Raw genomic sequence first — 26,101 nt, 5'->3', positions numbered from 1 at the left:
ATTGATTAAAAGGGTGAATCTTGCAAGTTGTCCTGAAATGAGACTATTCTTATACCTTGTTTTTACTATTTTTGTATCACTTTTTGTGGACTTCACATAAAAGATGAAGCCCATATCTTAAACTATGACATATATTATTTTGAGAATTTTTGGACTTCATATGATTGGTCAAAAGCCCTCACTTTTTCATGATTTTAAACTGTACTTGAACTGGAATCACACTGGCCTTCATATTTTGCCATTTTTGTACTATCCTTTGTGAACTTTAAATAACTTGAGTCAAAATATGAAAGTCACTCCCAATATTCTAAGCTACCACATATATTAAATTGAGAATTTTTGGAGTACGTGGAACCAATCTTGCTATTTTCTATTTCCACAGGTCTGCATATCCCATTCTGTGTCTGATCTGACCTTTGGAGCTTAACATTTTTCTATCTCTTCTTGTGGATATGTACAACTCTGGAACAAAGCATAAAAGTTGGAGCTAACATTTTAAGCTAAAACATATATTAAATTGATAATTTTTGGGACAATGAAATTTGGGATTAAGGCTACTCTTTGAACTAATTGTGTTCTGTTTCTAGGTCTGAAAGCTGGTGTTACTTCTATGAATTTTCGTGAAAAATATAGAAAGATTTGATCTAATTCTGGAGCTGATCATGAAAGTTGTTGATCCTGGTTTTAAATGCAACATACTAAAATTTGGTAATTTTTTAAACTAATTTACTTGGGTAAATGTGCAAAATTCGTTCAGTGTGCAAAACCGTCCTTAGAGGTGCTATTCACAAAAATTGGGTAAACCCCATTGATTTGTGGATTGAATGCTCACAAGCTTCAAACGAAAATTGATCCTTACTGAATGAGCTATTATTCTGTAAAAGTTGGGAATTTTGTGATTTCAATTAGTATATTAATCATGGTGATTAATCGAGCCTAAATCTACCCTGGTTTTAGCTTTGGGATAGAGAAAATGGTTATGTGAGAAAATGTTCTGTAAATGACGGATGGTAGTAATTTGAGTGAATTGCATATAGTATGATCATGTGATGTATCATTCAAATACATGTGTGCATTGATCATGGAGTAAAATATTGCAAAGAGAATTCCCATCGAATTGAGTTCGAATGGAGCCTCGGGTGTCCGGGAAACCCTTGTTGTGTGATATAGGTTATCCCCGCTGTGTGATTAGGGAAGGCTCTGGAGTTGGAGATGCCCAAGTGCGGTAAGCTTGGTAGTTGCCACGCGTGGATATCGGGAAAGAGTCCATTCTTGTCAAGAAAAACTGTGAAACGTGATCCGTAATATGGTTAAAACTAAGATAAATGCATATCTGCATATTTGTGAGTGCATAGCATATTCATCTGTGTATATTTCATTCCCGTTGCGACTGTCTATTTGGATTGAATTAAGGTTATAGTCGGGTAAATAAATAAAGATATTGAATTGAAATAATGTTCTGTTAATTACCAAATATGCTCTGTTGATAAGACCAACTAAAAATGCATGTCTTTGGATAAATTGGTATCGTGCGATATTCGAATCATGCCTTGTAATATTTAGATGTTTTATTTGTTGGGATGTGTCTCACTCTTGTTATATTTTCAGACTCTTAGTAAATGGTAGCTACTGCCGCTACTCCGATAGCTTGTTATGGCACTCTTGTGGATTTTGAGGCTCCCGTGTACCACTTTACGGATCCCGCTTTTCCTAGTATAGAGTTCATGAGGGTTAGGTCTACTCTTTAGATTGACGTGGGTCTAAGGATGGAACGGATCCCGTACCATTTTGTGTCAATCTATACTTGATATGAAGGACGTTTAGTTGGCCCGATTCATTTCCCACAAGATGACGATAGTAATGACGGCAGCGAGCGACGTAAGAGGATGTAGAGGACGACGAAGTCGTGTTGGAAGAAGAGAGCGAATATGAAGTAGTGGTAGGGGATTAGTTGGTAGTTGTTTGTTTGAAGTGTATTCTGCTATGACAGCCTAGCGTGAACCCATCATGTGTCAATTGACCTTAATTAATGAAGAGCCTATTTTTAACTATATTCTTTCTCTTCCGCTTGCATTAATTAATCGAAATTATAATGTAATGAAATTGTGATTAGTACGACTAAGTTACAACATCTAGTCAAGATAGGACTAGATAGAATATGATACGAAATTCATGAATTTAATTATATTCTATCTACTGTTTTGTGAAGTGTAATAATAAAATCAGATATTTTCACATTCTATTTTGTCTATTGTTTGGTATGAAAGACATATCAATGTAAATAAACCTAAAAGTTGCATAAATGAAGATGGTAATAATGTTTGGTGACACTCTTGCCCACTTCATTTTTATTTTTATTTTTTATTATTTTTCCTTCTATTTTTTATTTGTTTTTTCCCCTTCCATCATTCTCTAAAATTATACTAATATTCCTAAAATACCAAAATACCTAAAATGTGTTATAAATATAAACATAAAATCAGATTTCTTCCCCTTCCATCATTCTCTAAAATTATACTTCATGCGCTTATTTGAAAAAATGAAGTCATTTCAGACCCTTATTTAAAATTTTTTCTGGATTTTGTCTCGGTTAGCAAACGTAGCTGAAGATCTTTTAGACAAAGCCGAGTACATGCTCACTTTACGAGGATAAAGATGCCGATTGGATGCTTGTGGGCGATGTTCCTCGAGAATAAGATTTCTTCATCCTCCTACACTATACTTCTTTTCTATCAAATCATGGTTTATCGCTATAATTAGGGCTTTGTACACTTAAGGCCTTGAAGTGGGCAATTTAATCTCATATAAGGCCCGAGCTTATAAAGATGTACGTGAGCTTCATAAGCTTGCCGGGCAGCTAAAATTGAGCAAACCGGTGAGCTTAGGACCTTATTTGAAATTAAATAGTCCATGAGGCCCTTATTTGAGATTATATGTGCACTCTAGATTTTCTTTTAAGATAGGGGCTTCACTTTAAATCCTTATTTGAAATTTCCTCTAGTTTTCGGTACCCAATATTTTTCAAGGCAATTCCTACGCAAAGTGTTGTAACATAATTAAAAAAAGGGTCAACAAAAGTATGTAACGAACATTAGAGATCTACTAATTCGCGATCCAACGACTACCAAACGCTCAAAAGTTCATCCGATGAGAAATTATCGTTCTTATCCTATAGTAAAAGATGGCAATTTCGTCTTTTAGCTTCATTTATAGAAATTGTTGTGGAGAGGTTGTTTGTTCAATCCATACTTGTTCGGGTCCTTAAGTTCTGATTCTATTTTCTTCCGTTGTAGGGCATTGTGTTATTAATCAGAAATGATCGCCAGATGATTATTTGCTTGTGTAGCCATGCTTGGAAAGCAAATTTAGGGCATGCATGGCAACACTTCTGCTGTTAATTTCTGATCAGAAAAATTTATTTGGTAACGGTTGAAAATTTCTACCTCCGAAACATTATTAACACAAAATATTCTATGAAAAATTATTATCGACAATCAAAAAATTTCTACTTCATTTTAAACTTTTTTAATTTCTTTTAATAAAAATTATTTACTTTGTAAAAATAAAAAATTATTATTTACTTCAATGATCGGAGATCGTGACTCTGCAGTGGGCAATGGTCACGGTGGTGGTGGGCAGGTGGTGGCGGGCGATGGTTAGGCAGCTACGGAGGTCGGTGGTGAGTGACAAGCGGGAGATGGGCGGCAACGGCCGACAAGGTTGGTGGTGTTGAGAGAGAGAGGCGTTGAAAATGAAAGGAGGTTGAATGAAAGATATTGATATTGAGAAATTCTACTTCGGAAAAAGAAGTAGCTTTTTTTAACTTTTAGGATTGGCTTAAAAAAACTTCAGAAGTGAAAATTTACTGCTTAAATAAAAATGTAATGTTGCGTAACCAAATGGATTTCTGCTCCAGAAGTTGAATTACCAAACGGATTTATGCTCCAAAAGCACTTCTGAAGCAGAAATTCATTTCCAAGAGTGTTACTATGCGCGCCCTTAGGCTCTAGTTATCTCTATTATATAATAAATTACGTCTTAATCGTCCATTAATTTTCGAATGATAGTCATAACTTTGTCATTTATTATTTTCCTACCAAATAAGAAAATGTTCGAATTAATTGCTTTGCTCACTTTGGCCAAGCAGGGACAAGACAGAGACATGTGCTTCTCAACTTTTGACTCTCGTAAAATCTTTCGAAACTCGCATTTCGACTTCCATTTAACGTCAAAATGCATGAAAATTTCCAAAATGTTCAAATATTTCTGGGAAAATTCCGATTAAGGGCCTCAACCGCTCATATTTTCTCAAAAAAGGGCCCATAGTGAAGCTTGTTCCAAAAAAGGGCCCGAAGTGCCCAAACTTGTTTCAAAGAAGGACCTCGGCTCCCGACCGGTGAACATATACTATTTCCGGCGATTCAACAGGGGCATTTTTGTCAAAATAAATTTGAATTAAAAAACGACAAAACTCTAAAATTAAAAGACAACCCTCTTTCTCACTTTTCTTTTTCTTCTCCATCCCACCTGCATTCGTCAAGGAAAAGAGCTCATGTGTGCGATCGAGCGACGAGGTGTGATCCGGCGATGCGATGGGGGGCTTTTACGACCAAGCGACGGCGACCGGAGCGGTGACGACGACCTTCAAAGGTGAGGGCTTTTGGAAGAAATTAAAAAACCCCTCCTGTTCACACAAACCCTCGTTCGTAAAGGAGAAGGAGCTAGTCGTACGCAATTGAGCGATGACGTGCGATTTGGCAACGGTGATGGGGGCTTGCGACCAGGCGACGGCGGCGATGGCAACCGGGGCGGCGATGGTGACTGCAGTGACGGCGACCTTCAAAGGTGAGGAATTTCGGAAGAAATTAGATCCCTCCCGTTCACACAAACCCTAGCTCATAAAGGAGAAGGATATGGTTGTGTGCGACCGAGCAACAACGTGCAATCAAGTGGCGGTGGCGACGGACTATGGTAGCAACGGCGACGGGACCTTTCAAGTCTACTACGGTGATGGCGATGGCGAAAGGGGCAACGGCGGCGACATTCGAAGGTGAGGGATTTTGAAAGAAATTAAAAGATCCCTCATATTCACAATAAGCCTTCGCCCCCAATTCAAGAATGGTTTAGATTAGGTCTTCCGTGTTACCCGTGTGATTCTCTTACGAGGTCCGATAGCGCCGGCAATGTGCAACTGGACGGCAACACAGCAACCGAGAAGAAAACTCTGCCCACCAACCCAACCATGACCAATTCGAAGGTAGAGTCGATGTGCGACTTGCTCATTGGAGGATGATCTCTTCTTACAAAGAATTCAAGCCTTTCAAAATGAACATCCGAGAGTGGCGGGTACTGCGTTGATTGGATTTTAGTTGTACTCATTTAGCTTAATTTTTCCTATGTAACTCCAAGATAGTTAAAGCGAGCCTAAGAGTTCAGAAGGAGGTTCTAAATGTTGTATCGCTGGGTATGGATAGCTAGAGTATATGTGCGGGTCTTGTTAGTTAACCCTATACATCTGCTGCAGTTCATTCCACAAAATTCAAGCATTCAAGCAAATGGATCCAGGAATTGGATTTTCTATAAAGTTTGTTGAATTTATTGGTAGTTGCTCCCTTAAAGGGTCACAATAGCAAGTTAATTTTCAGGAATACTGGTTACCAATTGCGGATGAAACATGTAATGCTTTTGTTGGAGGGAGCTCCTTTTGGACTTGCCTTACGAATCTTTTATATGTTCTGTCATCATGATAAAAGCAAAGCAACATCTAAAATGATCTTGAAATGTCATTGGGATTGACTTGTACCAAGGAGAAAAGAATGAATTTCATGATTCACGCATAATGTTTTCCAAAGTGTTCAATTGTCCCTTCAATCTCACGTAGACTTCTTTAACTTCCAAGATACAAGAGCTTCAGACTTTTCACAAGAAGGATCGAACTTTATTATTCCTCAATCTCTGCTCAAGCTCTTTGATCCCCTCGGGCTTCATTTACCCGCCAATGTGTTGTTCAAGCAATGACTCGAGTATCATTTTCCTGCGACATTTTCCCCCAACGCAAAAAAGTAGATCCGAACATCGTATAATACTTGCTCAAGGCGATTAAAAACACAGAGTGCGCATCACCGATATAGATTGTTGCTACAATTACAAAAAAAAAAATTCATCCAGTTACACTTCCCTTGAATCTCATAAATGGGAGTCATTCAAGAAGTTTGCAACCAACTGTACAAAAGCCCACTAAAATGCTGAAATGCACTTGATCTCCATCCTTGCATTCAGTAGCAAAGCAGAATCTGATATCTTGAGCAAGCTAGAGTAGATGCTGGAAAATCTGCAACATAAAGACATCTAGTCACTATAAAGGTGTTTAATAGTGAGTATTGAAGAATCTAACTATATGGACATGATAAATGAGTCCTATAATTGAAAGCATCCGCTAGTCAAATATGAATCTATTTCGCATCGAGCTATCCCGATTAATGACATCCATGTATTATTGTATTCCTATTGAATGCTATGGTGAATGCCAGACAACTAACATGCGTGTGTTCATATAATTGTTTAAATCTAGTATTTGTCGAAAAATTATAAAGCCGAGTTACCTTTCTAGATTTTTTGTTGCACATCGCAAGTGCATCTATCACCTTGTTGTCAAAACGTGTAGATGCATGATAACCCCGCAAAACTTTTTCCGATCATCAAATTAACTAGCAGCTGCATAATGCAAAAGCCAAAGCGGGACATTTGAAACAGCCAATACCAAGATATTTTACCTCACTCATCAAAATTCTGCAACTTCATTTAGTGAAGCTTTTTCTATCGCCCATAAAGCCTAGTTTCCAAAAAAGGGCAAACAGATGTTTCTTGTAGAGATGTCCTTTGTATATAAATAGACAAAAGCAACATGATTAGAAGATCAAAATACCAAAGCAGGACATTTGAAATAGCCAATACCAATATATTTTACCTCACTCATCAAAATTCTGCAACTTCATTTAGTGAAGCTTTTTCTATCACCCATGAAGCCTAGTTTCCAAAAAAGGGCAAATAGATGTTTCTTGTGGAGATGTCCTTTGTATATAAATAGACAAAAGCAACATGATTAGAAGATCAAGTCAAGCTCAACACCGTGGGCTAATACAAAGTTGCTTGTCTTCAAAAAGTTGCTTTTACTTTTGCATATCTCAAAAAGTTGTTTGTCTTCAATTACTTTCATGTTGAGGTCATTACACCCTCCTCTGTACCTACGGTTGAATCGCAAAATAAATCATTAGTCAGAACAAATTTAAGTACAAATAAGAAAAATTTTATGGTAAAATGAAGCACAAATGAATACCTGCATCTTCTCTCTTCCCATAGATGATGTTGAACTTGGATTGTTACCAAAAATTGACGCAAGTAGTTCGACCGGATCAGGTTGTGATGCTAGACTTGAGGGAATGCTTTCTACCACATTTTGTGAACATGAGGTAGATGTAAAACCCGCTGCAGTTGACGATGTTACTTCTGCTGCTGTTGATGCTATCAATGAATTCTTGCAATTATTCCTATTATGGCCCGACCCACCACATTTTCCACAAGTGATTGTGGTATTTTGTCTCTTCAACTTGGTTCCCACAGGCTCTTGCACAATTTTTTTCTTCTTTATCTTTAAATTGTTATCAGCCATTTCGTTCAATGACTTTGTTCTTTGTTTTTTCTTTCTACCGACTTGCTTAGGCACATCGGGTGGGAGTAAATGATCTCTAGCGGAGCCGGTATCTTTGGAATCTATAGCACGTACAACATGGCTATAAGTTTTCAAGGATGTTTCCATCTTGAAACATGTGTGAACCCATTTTTCGTGTGATTCCTTCATATATACAAGAGCCGCCACGGCATGACAACAAGGTATTCCACTGATGTCCCATTTTCTACAGCTACAAGTTCTCTGTCTTATATTAACCACCCTTTTGTCTCCATATGGCCCACTCAATTCAAATTCATCCTCTCCGTTCCATGAAGGAATCCATGATGCTGAATTTTTTTTTTAAGTTCTAGTACCTCCCGAATCTTAGGACAGATCACACCATTGTAGTTAGCCAACCCATCTTTTTGCTTATGAATCCTTTCCATGAGTTGCACTCTTATAGCTTCAACCAATGTGATGATAGGCTTGTCTCCGGCGTCAATAATGCTCTTGTTGAAGCTTTCGCACCGGTTATTCAAGGAAGCGTCGCATTTTGAGCTTGTTCCGAAATGGGACTTGCTCCATTGCACTGGAGGCCTTTGGGATAACCAATCATGAGCTTTTTCATTGACCGCCTTAAGCTCTTCCATTGCTAAGTTGAAATCACACACCCTAGTTGCCATGGTAGCCTTCCAAACCAAACGTTTAAGTTCCATTCCTTTGTGACGCAGCCTGAAATTCTCATAAAGATGCCTTAAGCAAAATATGTGTTCTACTTCAGGCATCAAATTTGCTAGTGCTTGCACTAATCCCTTCTGCTTATCACACAAGAAAGTCCAATACTTGGAATTTGTAGGGTCTCCGATCCCCGGATCTTCCGCCATCATACTAATAAACCAGGTCCGTGTTTCATATGTTTCTTGTCCCACAACCGCCCATGCAAATGGATACATTTGATTGTTTCCATCTAGGCCTACAAATGCTAGAAGTACACCCTTGTAGCCTGATGACAAATGACAACCATCAAACCCTACAAAGCGCCTACATCCTTCTAGAAAACCCCTCCTCAATGCATCTAGACATATGTAGACTCCTCTAAACTTGGATTGGTCTTGACATTGCTCGCTCTTGATTACAAAAGTGGATCTTGGATTGGAATCAAGAAGTGCTTGGCAATAACTTCTAAGCATCCGAAATTGCTCCCGCTCATTCCCCGTAACCATACTCATTGCTGTAGCCCTAGCTCTATAAACCATTGTCCTGGATAGCTTCAAAACATTCTCAGACTCCATTGTTTTCTTCATTGAAGCACCTGGCCATGTTGGATTATTCCTCAACCGATCACAATACTTTTTTGCTAACCATTTAGAGCTTACTTGAGGAACATGTAGAGCTCTATTACATTTATGTATGGGATTGTAGGTTTTGACTTGTAAAGTCTGCTCCCCTTGCATTTTGGAAGCATATATAAGCCAACCACAACCTTCCGAACACACCGCCCTCACCTTATTTGGTGCATTCTTAGCAAACCTCACCTGTCTCCCATTTTTTATGGCATAATTCTTAATTGCTTCTCTAAACTCCTTAGCATTGCTAAAGCACATCCCTAACTTCTCCATATCCACATCAGCATTGAACTCGGGATGAGTATACTCAAATTGACTATCCATATTCAAGAAATCTACATTATCAGATGATGCATTTGCGTACAAGCTAATGTCTCCAACCTCTATATCGCTCCGCATTGAGCTACCCTCTACGCATCGTGCATTTCTTCCATGTAACTCATCAAGATCAATTATGGCAAACCCATATTCTTCAATACCCTCAGCACTCCTACTATCACACATGGCATAGTTGACTTCTTCACATCCCTCACCTGGTGCAAATAGAAGGAAAAAAAGGTACATCAATATGTTTTTAGAGCCTATATAAGTCCAACATAACCACAACTGTTCGAAACTGTAAAGTGATAAATGCAAGTTGCAATGGTAACATATTAAAATATTTGGACCATGGACAAAAATTTGAGAATCATGGACCAAGAATAGGTTTTTCTGTTTGTTTATGATAAACATAGCAAACAACAAAATGAAACAACAAATAATTAAGAAACATGGACCACAAATCACTAGGGACAACAACCGTAGCAAATACAATAAAAAAAAATGCATAAAAATGTAACTTGTATTAGAAATTGAAACTTATCGCCATTGATGCTGCCATCCATGTAGTATTCTTGCCTTGTCTCAGACGAAAGAAGTACCCATTAAACCAGCTCAAGAAACTAGCCTCCATGGAAACCAAAGAAATTAGAGATTAGAGGATTTACCATAATGTTGCTGAATGAATATGAGAAAAATTAAACAATGAACCAACCAGGTGGGGTCAGAGCACGCCGCCCTCTATGCTTTGCAATTCGCATTGCGTCTTCACCTTCGAATCAACCATGGTTGGTTTGGTGGTCGAAATGTTCTTCTCGGTTGCAAAGCAACCGTTAAGTCGCATGTCGCCGGTGCCACCGAACCTCGCCGTAATCACAAAGCTATCACGGAAGACACAATCAAAACTAGTCTTGAATTGGGGGCAAAGGCTTTGTGTAAACAGAGGGATCTTCCAATTTCATTGAAAATCCCTCACCTTTGAAGGTTTCCATCGCCGCCCCGGTCGCCATCGCCATCGTCGAATCGCATGCCGTCGCACGTTCGCGCAAAACCAGCTCCTTCTCCCGTACGAACTAGGGTTTGTGTGAACAGGGGGGGTCTTTTGATTTCTTCCAAAAGCCCTCACCTTTGAAGGTTGCCGTCACCGCTCTAGTCGCTGTCGCTTGGTTGCAAAGCCCCTCGTCGCATCGCCGGATCGCACCTCGTCGCCCGATCGCACACAACGAGCTCTTTTCCTTGACAACCGCAAGTGAGATAGAGAAGAAAAAGAAAAGTGAGAAAGAGGGTTTTGTCTTTTAATTTTACAATTTTGTCGTTGTTTTTAATTCAAATTTATTTTGACAAAAATGCCCCTGTTGAATCGCCGGAAATAGTATATGTTCGCCAGCCGGCGAACCGAGGCCCTTCTTTGAAACAAGTTTGGGCACTTCGGACCTTTCTTTGGAACAAGCTTCACTATGGGCCCTTTTTTGAGAAAATATGAGCAGTTGAGGCCCTTAACCGGAATTTTCCCAATATTTCTTGACATGTAAACAATATGATGATTCTACTTCATGAATTTCAAAATTCAAGTAAGGATATTGTACTTTAAAATCTTGGAGGAAAAATGAAAAAAGTATAGAGGAATCAACATAAATGAGAAGAAGAATATCCTCAAATTCGGAGGCGTTCTTTCCTCAAAATGACCCCGTGGCCAATTTCTCTAAAAAGCACCAACTTTAACTCAAGTTCTAATTATAACATGAACTTTTTCGCATCTCATAAAAAAAGGCGTAAGAACACTTGCAGTGACAATATTTATGGACGGCGTTCACTTGAGTGCTAATATTATTTTTGGATCACTTAAGTGTCAATTCTTTTAAAAAATGGTTATTTCAATGCCAAGTCCGATGTAGCTTGTTAGAAATCATGCGTGGAGCACACGTGGCTTGCCGGAGATCCTAATAAGCAATAATAAAAATAAAAAAAATAATAAGAAATGCCACATAATAAGCTAAAAATTGAAAAAATAGAAATAGTTAAAAAAAGAAAAAAAAAAGATGGAGCCCTCTGTGGCAACAGCAAGGGCTCACAACCCTCACCGCCATTGCCCCACCATCGCTAGCAATGGTTGGCGAGGGGGGGCAGCGGTGGCGAGGGCTCACGGCCTTTGCCGCCGCATCACACCCCGATCTTTTTTTTTTTTTTCATTTTTTTCATTTTTTTGAGTTATTTTTCTGTTTAATTTGATTAAGCTTAACTATTTTTTAGAGAGGCCAACAAAGAGATAGCAAACTTTTCCATTTTCCAGCCTCAAAGGGATAGCAAAATTTGCCAGCAAAAATTTTTTACGAGTAAGAACCAGTTCATCTTTGTGTGATATTCAAGTATTAAATTTTTTTCATTTTTTAAGGCTATTTTTCTGTTTAATTTTAATTTTTTAAAAAAATTAAATATTTTAATGTTGAAAAGTCCACGTGGCATCCACGTGTGTTGATTTTTAAAAAAAATTGATATGTAATATTAAAAAAATTAATAAAAAATGTCACGTGTACTGTTTGGTTGGAATTGACACTTAAATAATCATTTTTCGTTGGAATTGACACTTCGGTGATTATTTTTCTTCGATGTGGCACTTAAGTGATCCAAGAAAAATATTGACACTAAAGTGAGCACCGTACACAACTATTGACAATCCATGCATTTTTCTGCCCATAAAAAAATATCAACTTCATCTCATGTCTCAATTATGATCCAAATTTTTTTTGTCTCATAAAAATGCACCGATAAATTGGTGCCCAAGTTTGACCCCTGTTGAGTGTCCGTCAAGAATTTGCCTAGTACAAGTGGAATCGAATTTTTACCGGGGCATCATTAGATGGAAACTTGATGGGGGTCGGATTTGGGTACTGACTAAAAGTTTGTGTCTTTTTACGAGGCATCAAAAAGTTTGGATCAAAATTGGAATCCAACCTAAAATTGATAGGTTTTACACAATAACAAATGGTTAGGTCAAAATTGGGAAACGACCTCAAGGCGGTGTCTTTTTACGAGACAAAAATAAAAATTTGGGCCGGAATTGAGATAACGTATATGGATTTCGTCGTCTTTTCTTGATAAGCATCATTGATCTTTGTTTACTATATTTTTGCTTGGTCAAAATCTTTGTTTACTAACTTTGACTCCATAAAGGAATTTGATGAATAATCGGAAAGTTTCTCCCTTCCAAGGGAACTCTTGCGGTCTCATCATCGCCAACGCAATTCGACCGTTCTCTGTTCCCCGAGCGAATTCATTTGACTTGTCCCAAAAATCACAACGATGACGATCCAAATTCACGAGCTTTATCCTAAGCCACGCAATATCCGACGTGGCATCTCCATCGGCCTTCTCCCTTCGCCCACCACCCATTCAACCCCGACCCAAGAATCGTTACCTCTCTCTGTTTCGCCTCTCGCACGAGTTCTCATCTTCACCAAACAGGCGCTTGTGGCTGTGACGGCAACCCTGACCCACGACGAGATTTGCCGTACCCACGTCTTGTTCCGGGCCAAAGCCTCGAAATTCATCGCCTCCTCGGATCGCCGAAGCTGTTTCGGACATGCTGGGTGGCGGTGGGGGCGGGAGTGGGAGTGTTTATTGGGGTGCTAAAGGGGGTGACTTCAGAGGGATAGTGGTGGTTTTTGCTTGGGTCTCGATTCAGGAGAGGCACCTGAGGAGCTACGTGGAGCTGTATTCCTCTCTTGGGTGGAATTCCCTCGTTTGCCATGCCGGGTTCTTGAACGCGTGAGTTGATCTATTCTGCTGCAAATGTAATTTCTCAGTAGCATATGTTGATTGTGTGATTCTGACTTGAGCTGAGCTTGATGCTTCGTTGGTGCAATTATGTGCACCTTGTGCTCCACTTTCGACGATTTTGATTTGTTAAAGTAGATGAGGGTTGTTGGTCGAGCAAGCTTGGGTTATTAGGTTGATGGATTTGCTGTAGTCTTAAGCTTTAATTGTATCTTAAGCTTGAAGATTGCTATTATCTTGCTATGTACGAGGATGTTGCACTTCGTGGCCTCCTTGTGTGTCGTGTCTGGAAAGTTATGTGAAATTTGGATGGGGCAAGTATTTGGATCGATGGAAACTGGAGTCTTGGTTGATGACCGAACCAAACTGTCTTAAGGCACATAAATGAGACAAAAATGGATCTTGGCTTTTGGAATTAGGCCTCGGGGGGAAAGATTGCAGTTTCGTTGAAAGTATATTCCGCTATAGCTTTCCATTAGTCTATCTATCATTCATATGATGCCCAAGTTTCTTTTGATGGTTTTGGTTGAAGAGAGTATGACATGGACACAATTATGACACGTTAATCATCTAGGTATAATTGTTGAATGAGGTAGTTCCAGAAAGGGGATCTGGATTTTGAAAAAGCTTCATTTTAGGGGTAAAAGTTGTCGGTCAAGAAACCACTTATGCCGTTCACTGAAGTCACTCTACTTTTGAAATAGTTTCAATTTGTTTTATTGCGTTGCTCTTTCATTTGAGAAACTTTGGGAGAAGATGACACGGTTCTTATGAAAATATGACACTTCACTTCTGTTTTCCATAAGTTGTTTTGGCTGTTGATCCAATTCAAACTATGTCATAAGTACTATGATCTAATTGAAATTTTTGACATAGAGTGACCTAATTGTAAGTAACCTAATTGTAAGTAATGCAAGAATTGACTGACCGTGGAAGTAATTGACCTCAAGATATGCTTACCACAGAAAAATACAAACAAGGACCATTCTAGTGTCTAATAACCCTGCAGATGTTGCTTTTTTGCTGAAGATGGTGAGCTTTACAAATGTAATCGTGTAAAGGACCCTATTTGTCTGCCCCCCCAAAAAAAAAAAGGACCCTATTTGACAATAGTATTTCTGCCTTTGTGCGTTTGTATGGAGTATATCTGCTGGCATTATTGTAATTCGTGTTCATGCTGAGTAAATTTATGCATGCTTATCAGTTATCACACATTTTTTAGTATAGCCGCATTACTCATACCTCGTGAAGGAGGAAAATGGTGAAATTTGTTATCATGAAAGCAACTCGAGCTTAATAGCATATGGCAAAGTGCAAAGTCAGATATTTAGCCTCTTAAACTTTCTTGAAGTGAGTTGTAATTTCTACCCTTTATTAATTCTCTAATTGCAAAAGCTCTCTTCAATGAAGTAGAGACTCCTCATCTTATTTATCTGCTGTACAAAATTGGGATTCTTTGTTGTTGGAATTGCCAAAAAGTATTCAGTTGAAAGAAAATGGTTGGAATTTTCTTCTGTGCTTTCAGATCCCATGTGGAAGAGTTTCCCTATTTCTGGGTTATATAGAACTTAAATTATAAGAGTTTTTCACAGGTTTGCTTCTGAGAAGGCAATGTCAATGGCATTTTTTGTACTCAATGAGCTTCTCAAGGTTAGTTTTCATCATAGTGCAACAAAGTGTGGTTGTTTCGTGTACTGTACAAACTTTTCTGCTGATCCTATCTCGTATTTTGTTGTAATTTACTTGTATCTTGTAGAAATTAGGGCTTCTATGGTAGGATTCTCTTCCTTGTGTGTAGCACTATCTTGTTTATGTGTAGCTTGGCTCCTACAATTTTCCCTACCTGAAAAAAAAAAAAAAAAAATTTCTAAGATGACAGTGAAGTGATAGTGCTTAGTCTTTGTGGGAATGCAGGAGCTAGAAATTAAGCCATGCCCTGTAGTCCTTGCAGCTTTTTCTGCGGGTTCAAAGGCCTGTATGAGCAAGGTTTTTCAGGTACATCCAGCAGTTGTCTGTCTGGATCAAGTACTTATAAACTTAAAGTGTTCATTAATGTGTTCAGTTTCATGTTACAATAAGATAATCTAAATACGTGTTGTTCTAGCAGATCATCGAGAAACCGTGTGAGAGTCAGCTGAACTGGGTATGCGTAAGCTCCCCTTATTCTGATTGAGGCTTTTGAACTTTGAATACGTTTAGCCTATTCATGTCCATCTCATTTGATATCTTGTCGATATTCGTTATGATGCATATGTAGTTCTGAAAGTTATTTTCTTTTGTGAAGGACAAATATGGATTGGTGAGAAACTGTGTTTCTGGGCACGTATTTGATTCCGGTCCAGTAGATTTTACCAGTGATTTTGGTTCTCGGTTTACTCTGCCTTCTACCATCCTGAAACGGCCTGTACCAGCAAAAGTCGTCTCTTGGATAGTCAAAGGTGTTTCCTCTGGTCTAGATGCTCTGTATCTTACCAGGTTTGAAGCCCAGCGTGCTGAGTATTGGCAAAACTTGCATTCTTCAGTTGTAAGTTGAATTGCTCAATAATATCTGTTTTGCTTTTCTTGATGGGTTTCTGAAATACATTTTCCTCACTGGTAGTGCATGGGAGCTCCATATCTCATCTTATGCTCAGAAGATGACAGCCTCGCTCCTTATCAAACAATCTTCACCTTTGCCGAGGATTTACGAGGTTCTGGTGCAGATGTTAAGCTTGTGAAGCTGCATGGCTCCACTCACAATGGTTTGTTACAAAACTGTCTTCCCTCGATATGTCACATTATCATAAATAGTTGCTCTTGTTTTATTCATGAAAAAAAAAAAAAGTTCACACACTAGATGTGGTGGTAGGTTATACTTCCTGTATTTTTATGTTTATGCTTGAGAAAATTCCTTCTCTTGCACTGGGAACTTGTCTTGCGTGGTGGGAGGTTAAAAGGGTTGGGCCATTTCATGTAAACAAAGCGCCGAACTTTAAGGTGGGGACTTAGGAGTTTTCCTACTGAGACCATGACCCGACATGCGCATATAAGAAGTGGATAGAATTGATTAAACTGGTTTTTAAAAAGGTTTGACTCATTTCTCTTATTCTTTTTTTTCCCTGGTTTGGGTCACTCTCTTATTAAATATAGAAAGACAAGCAAGAGAGGTGGAAGGAAGATAACCAACCCTAGGAGTGGCTGAAATCCGATAGAACAATATAACCTACAGAAATATTTTTTAAATACCTTTTCTTGTGCTTTGCTCAGTTACTGAATAACATTCAGATGAATTTCTTCCTTTTATCTGTCAAAGCTTTAAAGCCAAAAGGCACAGCCAGAGTGGATCTGTAAGCTTGAAAACAGGAAATGCATCTTTAAAGACAGAAACAAGAAAGATAAATTTTTGAAAATTTTTATCTGACATAGGTGAAAAGAGGGAGATGAGTAATTTTGGATGTCGGGTTTTGTGCATAGGTATTTCATTTGTTTTTTGTTTTGGAGGCAGGGGAGAGGTGGTAAGGGTAGGGGGAGAGAGGCAAATTTTTAAGTTCTCTTGGAGCAGACGGTTAAGGTGCTCCTGGATTAAACACAACCATCAATCTTTTTCTTTTTGTGGTATTATGTAATCGATGGTAAGGATTGGTCCTGGAGTACATAAGCATTTACTACTGTATCAATCCTTGTTTGAGAAAGGAGCAATGTAGGTGACCGACTGCTTTGATGTGGGAAATTGGTTACCATTGACTTTACTCGAAAAGGACAAGTTGGCAGGTGTCTGTAAGAGCAAAAACTTAATTAACAATTGTGAACTGAAAAATTAGTTAGGTCGCTTAATGCCCACTCCACTAAGCCACATTCCAATTTCCTGCCAAAATCTAAATTCCGAAAGTTTGGGTAGACTATAAACGTTAATGTTCATATACTTCTAAATTTTAGGTGTTCAAGGCATACATGTAAAACTTACAAATTTAGTATTAAAATGCAATCGAAAATTCAAATTCTAAAGATAAACGAAATACCCATGTAGTATTCTTAGGCCTTTCATTTCCTTGCGCTTCCATGCTTGCAGAGCCAAAACTGAATCGAGAACCAAAACCCAAACCTTATAAAAATAGGACCAAATTATGTATGATTGGGTTGGCTCAATTTTCAGTTTGGCCAGGTTTCCTCCCCTCTTGCATTGTGCACATAATATCACCATAATGGCTATATCTACTTTCTTTTCTGTATCAAAGTTGCCTGATTTGACACCTTTCTGGCCACTGTGAAAAAATTGTCACGGTGTTGTCCTGAATAAAAGAGAGAATGAGAATGCATTTATCTGGAGAAAGTTTCTTATTTTCTCAGGATTTTGTTTCCTTCTCTTAAATTCACTTATCTCTAGTCAGTTGAGTAATTTTCTCATTTTGTTAAAAATATTTCGAATGATGCTAATTTTTTTTGTTGGCCTGAGTCTGATAATGAGACAGTTCTTTAGAAAGTTGTTCACCTAATGCGTCTTCAAGCATATTTTCTGCTTTCCCTACTAGCGTAGAACTGAAAGACTCCTTCGAAATCATGCTCTTCTTGCATGTACACCCTGGACGACAATTGAGAGATGAGTTAAAGAACTTGATGAAAAAATCAGTCCTCACAATATGGTATCTTGAGTGAGCACTTATCGATTTGGAGGTCTTTTTAGATCTAAAACATGAATTCCAGTCAAAATGTTCTAACCCGGGCTCAATATCTAAGAGTCCCATCTCATTCTGATGGATATGTAGATGTGTCTATATCTAACATGTAAATACGACTATGCAAACTATAGACACATTATGGCTACCGCGTAGTTAGGTACATAAATATGTACGTGCATGAATGCATATGCATCACGCTTATGGATACATCCCTTCTGTAAAAAAGCAAAATACACTCATTTATGCACCCGCACCCTTGATGGCTGAATATTCATCCATGTATTAAACAGAGAGTACATCTCGTGATGTTGATACAATCAGAAGACCGCCACATTCATTTATCTGGCTCCTGCCAAGTGTTTTGAGGAAGCCTCTACTATGTTTACATGTCAAGGGAGCTTTTACTTTGCCTCTGGCTTGTACACCTTCTAAGTTCTCGTCTCTGGCTTTTCAGATCATTATAAGCATTACCCAATCCAATATCGTGCTGCGATAGCCAGTTTGTTCGCAAAGGCAGCTTCCATATTTTCCCAACGATTCCAGCAACTCGAGGAAGAGAGAACTAGAACGGGGAGCAAGTGCGACGAGATCTCGGAGTTGATATGTGACCTCCAAAATGCAGCCGTGAACTCGAACCAGAGCCTAAGAAGGGTTGCCACAGGACCCAGTGACCATTTCTTCCTGCCGAGTTCAGTGAACGACAGTTACGCAGCCTCTGGGTCCTCCAACAATGAGCAAAAGGAGTCCTCGAATCTCACACAGAATGCCCCGGGGATCAGTGCGCACAGCATATTGGGCGAGATGCTATTCGACATTTGCGTACCCAAGAACGTGGAGGGCTGGGACATTAAGTTTTCCGGTTCTTTGAATGGACAACCATATGCTTGTGCTCGGAAGCTGTCGCCATCTCGTGAAATCAAATCCATACGCAGGTCGAGATTGTAACGTAAGTACAGTTAGGGTCCTCAGGAACATTTGCTGAAAATTTTGCGTGACTTTGCTGGAGATTCTGTGAGACAACTGGCGAGATCGGAAAGCTCGCTGTGACATCTCGTGAAAACAAAGGTATTGTGGATATAAAGGCTGATGCTTGGTATTTGTCTGGCATGATAAGTGTACAGAAATGCTTGACAGAACGGACCTTCCATAGACGAGTCCAATCGGTGTAAGAATGATAACGTTCCTCATCAACCATGTAATATGCTCGTGACTGTATGGTCTACAGAAGTGTGACATAGCAGTATAGGCGGTTCTCGTTCCTAGCTACGGGTACTATGGGACCGCTGCTGATGGTTTGAAGGAGATTCAGCTGTTACTAGTGTAAATAGAGACGGATAGAGGTGTCAGGTTCACGTATATCTAACTAGTCCCTTGTGACCGAGTTTGCCTATGCAGTACAGTTTTTTGAGTGATCGAGTGTGTATCAGCCCGATTACTGTGCAAATAACTATTTTCTCGTGTCCGAGTGTGCCTATGAAATACGGTTTTTCGAGTCATCGGCAGATTTCAAGTCTGCCTACTGCTTCTCAAGAGTTAGCGATGGGAGTGTCACTTCAATTTGTGGTTTGTTTCTTCTTAGGTGCTCATATCTCTTTCAGCTGCTTCTGGCTGAGCCAGAAATTCAACTATATGTCTCTGCAATTTTTCATTTGTTACTTTTCCTTCCTTGCTAAATTTAGGTCTCGGCAACTTATTACAACTCCTGCGGGCGTTTCTTTTGTTAACAGCTCCAAACAATGATTGCCTTTTACTTTTTTATTTTTTTATTAAAGTTAATTTTTTTTAATTTCAAAATTCTTGAAATTTTTGTATGTAAATCCCGGCATGAAAATTGGGAAAAATGTAAAAGAATTTTTAAATCTATTGCATTTGTGTCAATATAGTCTTAAACCTTTAATTATGTCAATATTTTTTATTGAAAATTATGTCAATTTAGCCTTAAAATCATTTTGCATTTGTACCAATTGAGTCTATTCGATCGGTTTTGATCACGTAAACCGTCGATCGTCTTACATGGCATAAGCGATGTTGATGTAGGCATTCTTTTATGATTTTTTTTATATTTTTATTTTATAATAAATTTGTTGGTTTTTTGTTTTCCCTTCTTCGTTGCTTTTCTCCGTTTTTTCTTTTCTTTTCCTGATTGAAGGCTGGCGAGGGCCGCCAACCAACCCTTGCCATCCCAGACAAGGGCCACGGTGCCCTCGCCTGGCCCAAATCTAGTGAGGGCCTGTGGATCATAGAAGGGCCCGAAAATTCTTGCTTGATCACATCAAAACTTGTGCTTCTTTGATTCATTAGGAATGTTTTTCCTCATCTTTTTAGCCTTCAAAAGCTTGTCTTAAGATTTTTTTTTTTTCTTTCTTTAATCGGAAACGCATGTCTTAAGATTGTAAAGCCAGATTTTGCGCAGGATGTCCCCACCTGTTGCTCCCTATAAATGGAAAAGCCTTGTCCCAATGCCGGGGTCCATCGATGCCCTTAATAAGGCGACATTTGATCATCTGGGTACAACTTTTTTTTTATGAGAAGAAAGCTAAAATGTCTCTAAGATGCTTATAAAGTACTTAATTGACGAAATTTTAGTAATTTCATAATATTGATATTTCCCCGTGCTAGTTGGGATCAATGCTTTGGTCAATTGAGGACCTAAATTTTCTCTTTTTTAAAAGCGCCATAGATCTTGAGCATGCCATGGGTGGAATTCAGGCGACGAGAATCCGACATAACTCTAACTTGGAATATTTTTGTCGATTGCCATGTCAGATTTCGGGCGCCTAAGTTCCATCGAAAGGTGAACTCGAGACTTGATTGGCCCTTTTTGCAAACCCTAGATTCTCGATCAACCAACTCTCAAAATCTTAAGCCCCGTTTCTGCCCTGTTAAATTAACTTTGTGGTTTTACTATGATAGAAATGTGTATATTGAGTTGTATTGATTACTCTTGTGAGGTGGCAAATTCTGGAGGTATGCTTTATTTGTTGGAAAATCCACTCGTGTTTTAAATTCTTCTTCTTTAGAATTTATTACCTGGCTTTATTTATTGGTCAATTTGTTCTTGCTGTTCAATAGTAACGATTCCTTAGACGAGACAGAACAACATAGCTCGAAAAAGATGCGGAGCTATTCACAAAATCTATTAGACCTCCAACAAAAAACGAACACATCTCTCGAAAAATAACATGATTTGACACACCCATTTTGAATACGGTGCGACATGAATAGACCCCATGAACAGTATACCGCGGCACGAGTTTGAGTTTGACTACCCTTTTATTGCTCTCGCGATTTTGGCAAGTTATTTCGCAATGCATCGTGGGCCCATATAGATATCGTCTGCTGATGCACAACCAATTGGTGTTTGGATAAAAACTCTTTCCGGTGTCATCCCATTTTTAGGACTCATAGAAACCCCTCAGATGGCTCCACAATTTATCTTGCGTACAACAATATATTGTACCACTTCAACAATTCTGCGCGTAAGATATCCAATATCTGATGTTCGTATAGTAGTATCCACAACTCCTTTGCGGGCTTAGTAGCAAGAAATGATATATTCTGTTAAAGATAGCTCTTCGTGTAAATTGCTTTGAATGGGTAAATCAATCATTTGTCCTTGAGGATCCGACATTAATCCTCTTAATTACTATGCAAATTTGGACAACAAAGATGGTTGCTACTAGGGTCCCTAAACGAAAAACCAGATGCCGCATTAAGCCGTAATTTTCTTGAATTTGTTGTAAATTGTTCGAAATCATGGTCAGTTGCACATCTTGGTGGTAATTTGACTTTCTAGGTCGTAATTTACTTGTACTTATCGTAAGTTATTTGGAGTTACCAATGCCAGTTTGACTGATTCACCTCAAATTATAGTGAGCGATGTTACTTATACTTAGTAATGATCCTCAATATCTGTGAGTCCTTATAAATGACTAAGTATCTATCTTTCAAATGTAGTAACTTACCGTGAAGTCCCGTAAGGTTGATATTCTCGTTCCATTACTACACATGAAATATAATAAATAGCCTAAGGCTCCATTTGTTTCGCGAAAAACATTTTCCTCATTTTCGAGGCTGGACTAGAGATCTTGGCGCACGGTCATGGTTCTTTGGGGTGCGCACGATGAAACTTTTGGAAATGGATTTCTGCTCCGGAATCTAGAGCAAAAATTCATTTGGTAATGTAATTTATGAAACAAAAATTCGTTTGGTTACGCAACATTATATTTCTATTTGTAAAGCAAATTTCTACTTTCGAAGTTATTTTTGAGCCAATTCCATAAGCTAAAAAAAATTATTTCTCTTTCAGAAATAGAAATCTCTCGATATCAATATCTCTCACTTCAGCCTCTTTTCATTTTCAGCACCTCTCTCTCAACCACGCCTCCGCCGTCACCGCCCACTACCGACCTTCGCCGACCACGGTTGGCCCTTCGCCTCCCATAGCCGACCACCATTGCACCATCTCCGTGACCACCGCCGCCAACCGTCGACCACCGCCTACCATCGCCTCCCGCCGACCACCACCACTCGCCGCAGCCTAGTTGACATCTCTGGATGCCGGAGTTAAACATAAATAGTATTTTTATATTTTTTGTAAAAAAATTTGTGTTAATAATGTTTCAGAAGTATAAATTTTCAACCATTACAAAACAAATTTATCTAATTAGAATTAATTTTTGGATCCGGAATAGAAAAATCAACTTTTGCTTCTGAGTAGAAGTAGAAAAGTTAACTTCCGACTAGAAGTTAATTGCTTAAGGCGAAGTGTTGCCATGCGCGCCCTTAGCCGCCCATGCTCAAATCACCATTGCCCAAATGGTGTACTTGCATTTAGGAAAATCAATTCTTTTCGATGCGACGAAAAATATTTTCCTGTTCCTTTTTATATTTCCAAGAAATATCAAGAAATATTGTCATTTTCCTGAAAAATGACTTCTTGAAAAAAAAAAATTCTAGATATGTAACATTTTTCAGAAAAGAAACGAACACTAATTTTATTGTAATTTTTTCCCAATATCTTAGTCACTAACTTCAAAAACGGTGACGATCTTTCAGGGTTTGTTAATTTATGGTCTTGTCTGTGAGCAATTGTCAGCGTACATCATCAATTTAATGGCCTTGTATGTGAGGAAATCATTCTTTAAAAAAAGTGATTAGTCATTTGTTTTGAAGGTTTAGGGAAAATGATTCCTTCTCGCTAGAAGAGAAAGTCATTTTCCTTTAATATAAATTTGTTGTTTTCAGTTTTGATGAAAAAAAAAATATATTGTTTTTAGTCCACAGTGAATGTTTTCTATAGATCGATTAGTTTTCCGTAATACCAACACCGAAAAGGCAAAAAATAATTTCTTTAAAACAATTTTCCTTCAAACAAACAGACTCTTAGGGTGTGTATGGTAACGTTTCTGTTCCCAAAACAACTTTTGGAACAGAAACATTTTTTTCTGTTTCTGTTCCCGGCTACGATTTTTAGGAACAGAAACGCGTTTAGTAACTACAAAAAAAAAATCTGTTCCTAGAACAAAAAAAGAACAGAAACGCGTTTGGTAACAGTATTAAGTTTATGTTCCCGGAACAAAAAAAGAACAGAAAGTCGTTTGGTAACTGCAAAAAAAATCTGCTCCTTATTTTTTTTATTTAATTAAGGCAACTAATTATATTTATTAAAATTAAATTACATCTCATTTGTTCAATTTATACTAAATAAAAACATATGTTCCTAATTTTTTTTAAATTTAATTGCTTATAAGTTTAATCAACACATTAATCTACTCAAGGATTTTTCGTTTTCTTTTGGAATTTTTATTGAGTGTAAGAAAGATTAGACACTATCCATGCGTGTCATACCAATTCTGCAAGCATATAATGAAATCATATAAGGACTGAGCATGACTTAGCCTGAGCATGTTGCACTATCTCCTTATTGAAGGACTGAGCATTGGGGGAAAAGGCATTTTTAATCCAGCAAGTTGCACTATCTCCCTATTTTCCTTGTGCATTGAAGGACTAAGCATGACATAGCCTGAGTAAAGCTAAAGAAAATACTTCATAATTAAATTACATCTCATTTGTTCAACTAAATTACATCTAATTTGACAAATACAAAGTCATGGAATTACAGACATATTGAAGTCACTAGCCATTTTATTTGCGATACTTTTCCTAAGCATGTTCATCTCATTTCCTTGCACATCCGATAAATCATCAGCAACCTCTTCTTCTATAGACCCGTATGCGTAGTTAGGATCACCATATTCAGAAAAATTTATATCCATCCTATCTTGATCGCGAATATAATTATGCAAAGCACAACATGCAATGACAATGAAAGCTTGCTTCCGAAATCGAAAGGAAGGCATGTGTTGCAATATAAAGAATCGTTTCTTCAGCAGCCCAAATGCTCTCTCAATTACGTTCCGAAGTGAAAAGTGCTTATGGTTGAATATTTCTCTTGCTGTTATAGCCCGTCTCCCTCTACCTCTATAATCATTCAAATGATACCGTTCACCTTTAAACGGCGTTAAAAATCTTGGAAGTGCTGCATAACCAGAATCTACCACGTAGTATTTGCTTACAACAAGATATAATATAGACTAGTTATGATATGCAACTACAATATGATTACAAGCAAACTACTACCGATGGACAAAGAAAGTATCTGGTGGTGGTCAAGGAAAGTTCTGTTCTGGATCTTCAAGCGCAGTTGAGAGCACTCGACAATCATTGGCTGATCCTTCCCATCCAGCATACACAAAGGCAAATTTCATATCAAATGAACAAGCACATAGCACATTCCGGGTGGTGGTCCCTTTTCTGTTTTTATATGGGACCCGCTTTGATACAAGCACAACGGCACTAATGTGCGTACCATCAATAGCACCTATGCAACCCCGTGATTTTACAAAAGTATAGTATTATACAATATTATCAATTACAAGTATTTGATAATGTAAAATTAATATGAAAAACATACCTTAAAGTAGCGCGAGTGGCTAGGATCCAGCATAATCTCCTCCGGGACAATATCAAAGGAGGGTGCTTTGATGACTTCATTTGAAAGTTTGATCATTGCTTTCAACACTACACTAAAGAATTTACAAATTGTTTCTGGAGAATGTTGGAATCTCTCGGATAAAGTTCTCATAGAATTCTTATGACCAATCATCAATAAGAAGATACCGAGTTGTTCATCTACCTTAATATACCGACTATCTTTCAACCAACCCTTTTCTATCATTAAATCATATATATTCAGAAAAACATGTCTTTCTAACCTAAAGACTTCGTATATTCTATCTAAGTGTCCATGAATAATCTCGCTTACCCATTCGACTCCCGATTATTTACCGTCCCTACGTGGTTCTTTTATGTGCAAGCACCGGTCCAAAATCCGAGTGTAGATCCATGCACGTATTATTTTAATAATATGAAACTCATTCAAGCATTTTCCAACTTGAGCTAACTTCCAGTAGACATAACACTTGATTCATCTTCCATTGTACCTATACCATCATAAAAATATAATGATATTAATATAGATACTTGGAAAAAGAACACAAATGAAAATAAACCGAACACCACAGTAGTCATAGCAAATACCAGCATAAGAGTCAACATTAATATCCTTAAAACCAAGCAACAACCAACGAGATGAGTCACAAAATGAAATTAAACCGAATACCACATAATCCATAATACATTTCCCAACATCTACTAAAGATTTCGGAGGAGCGCATTCCTCCTTTCGGGGGTGCTTATAATGAAAGCCTCCCTCCATTCGGCACTAGCACATGCTTTGTCCACTTCTTTAGCGTAAAGATCATCATCCAACTCGGGTATGGCAAGTAGGATCTTAACCACAGCGGCCACAGAAAATGGGTTCTCGTGTGGCTCTGAGGTAGCCGAGGAGCACTTGATCATATCTTCAATGGCTTTGCATGTTGTAGTTAAGTTGTAATGGCTACTCTTTCTTCTTCTTTTGGCATTTAGAGTCTTATCCATATTGTACTTTTCATAAACTGGAGTACTAGGATTGCCAAGTGTGAGGCCTTCCTCATCAAGATGGTGATCACCAAAATCTTCCAAGACATCATTATTAGCATCTTCACAATTGTCCTCATCATCCGACAGTGTCAAATTTGGACCACTTCCTATTGCTTGCTCCCCAAGAGCATATGTACCACCAAATACAATGCACAAGTCGGGATAAAGAGGAAAACCATCCTTCTTGAACTTCACCCATTCACTATTATCCCGCAATTTTCACAATAAATAGCGTACATTAATAACATAATCAAATCTTTTAAAAACTTACAAGTACACAAAAAGATACCTTC

The 26,101-nt window shown here is 38.3% G+C and overlaps 2 protein-coding genes across 3 annotated transcripts; one reads left to right on the top strand and one right to left on the bottom strand.

Moving 5' to 3' along the window:
• Positions 1–6,237: 6,237 nt before the first annotated feature.
• LOC115737179 lies at positions 6,238–10,349 on the bottom strand. The gene is made up of 4 exons (XM_030669183.2): positions 10,310–10,349; positions 8,044–9,548; positions 7,712–7,770; positions 6,238–6,331 (listed from the first exon to the last, which is right to left on the bottom strand). Exons 1-4 carry the CDS (start codon positions 10,347–10,349, stop codon positions 6,238–6,240), a joined length of 1,698 nt encoding a protein of 565 aa, XP_030525043.2.
• A 2,228-nt stretch (positions 10,350–12,577) lies between these two features.
• LOC115737147 lies at positions 12,578–19,260 on the top strand. Of its 2 annotated transcripts, none has more exons than XM_048279157.1 (7): positions 12,578–13,098; positions 14,700–14,757; positions 15,022–15,102; positions 15,215–15,250; positions 15,392–15,631; positions 15,707–15,871; positions 18,213–19,260. In XM_048279157.1, the coding sequence occupies exons 1-7, from the start codon at positions 12,914–12,916 to the stop codon at positions 18,705–18,707; spliced, it is 1,260 nt and encodes a 419-aa protein (XP_048135114.1). In that variant the 5' UTR covers positions 12,578–12,913; the 3' UTR covers positions 18,708–19,260. The 2 variants fall into 2 exon arrangements, with proteins under 2 accessions (XP_048135114.1, XP_030525000.1); XM_030669140.2 differs by having other exon boundaries at positions 12,579–13,098; positions 15,707–15,848; positions 18,217–19,260.
• Positions 19,261–26,101: the final 6,841 nt, after the last annotated feature.

This window comes from Rhodamnia argentea, chromosome 5, assembly GCF_020921035.1.
Source record: "Rhodamnia argentea isolate NSW1041297 chromosome 5, ASM2092103v1, whole genome shotgun sequence".
Taxonomy (NCBI): Eukaryota; Viridiplantae; Streptophyta; class Magnoliopsida; order Myrtales; family Myrtaceae; genus Rhodamnia; species Rhodamnia argentea.
This window is presented reverse-complemented; position numbering and strand designations above follow the sequence as displayed.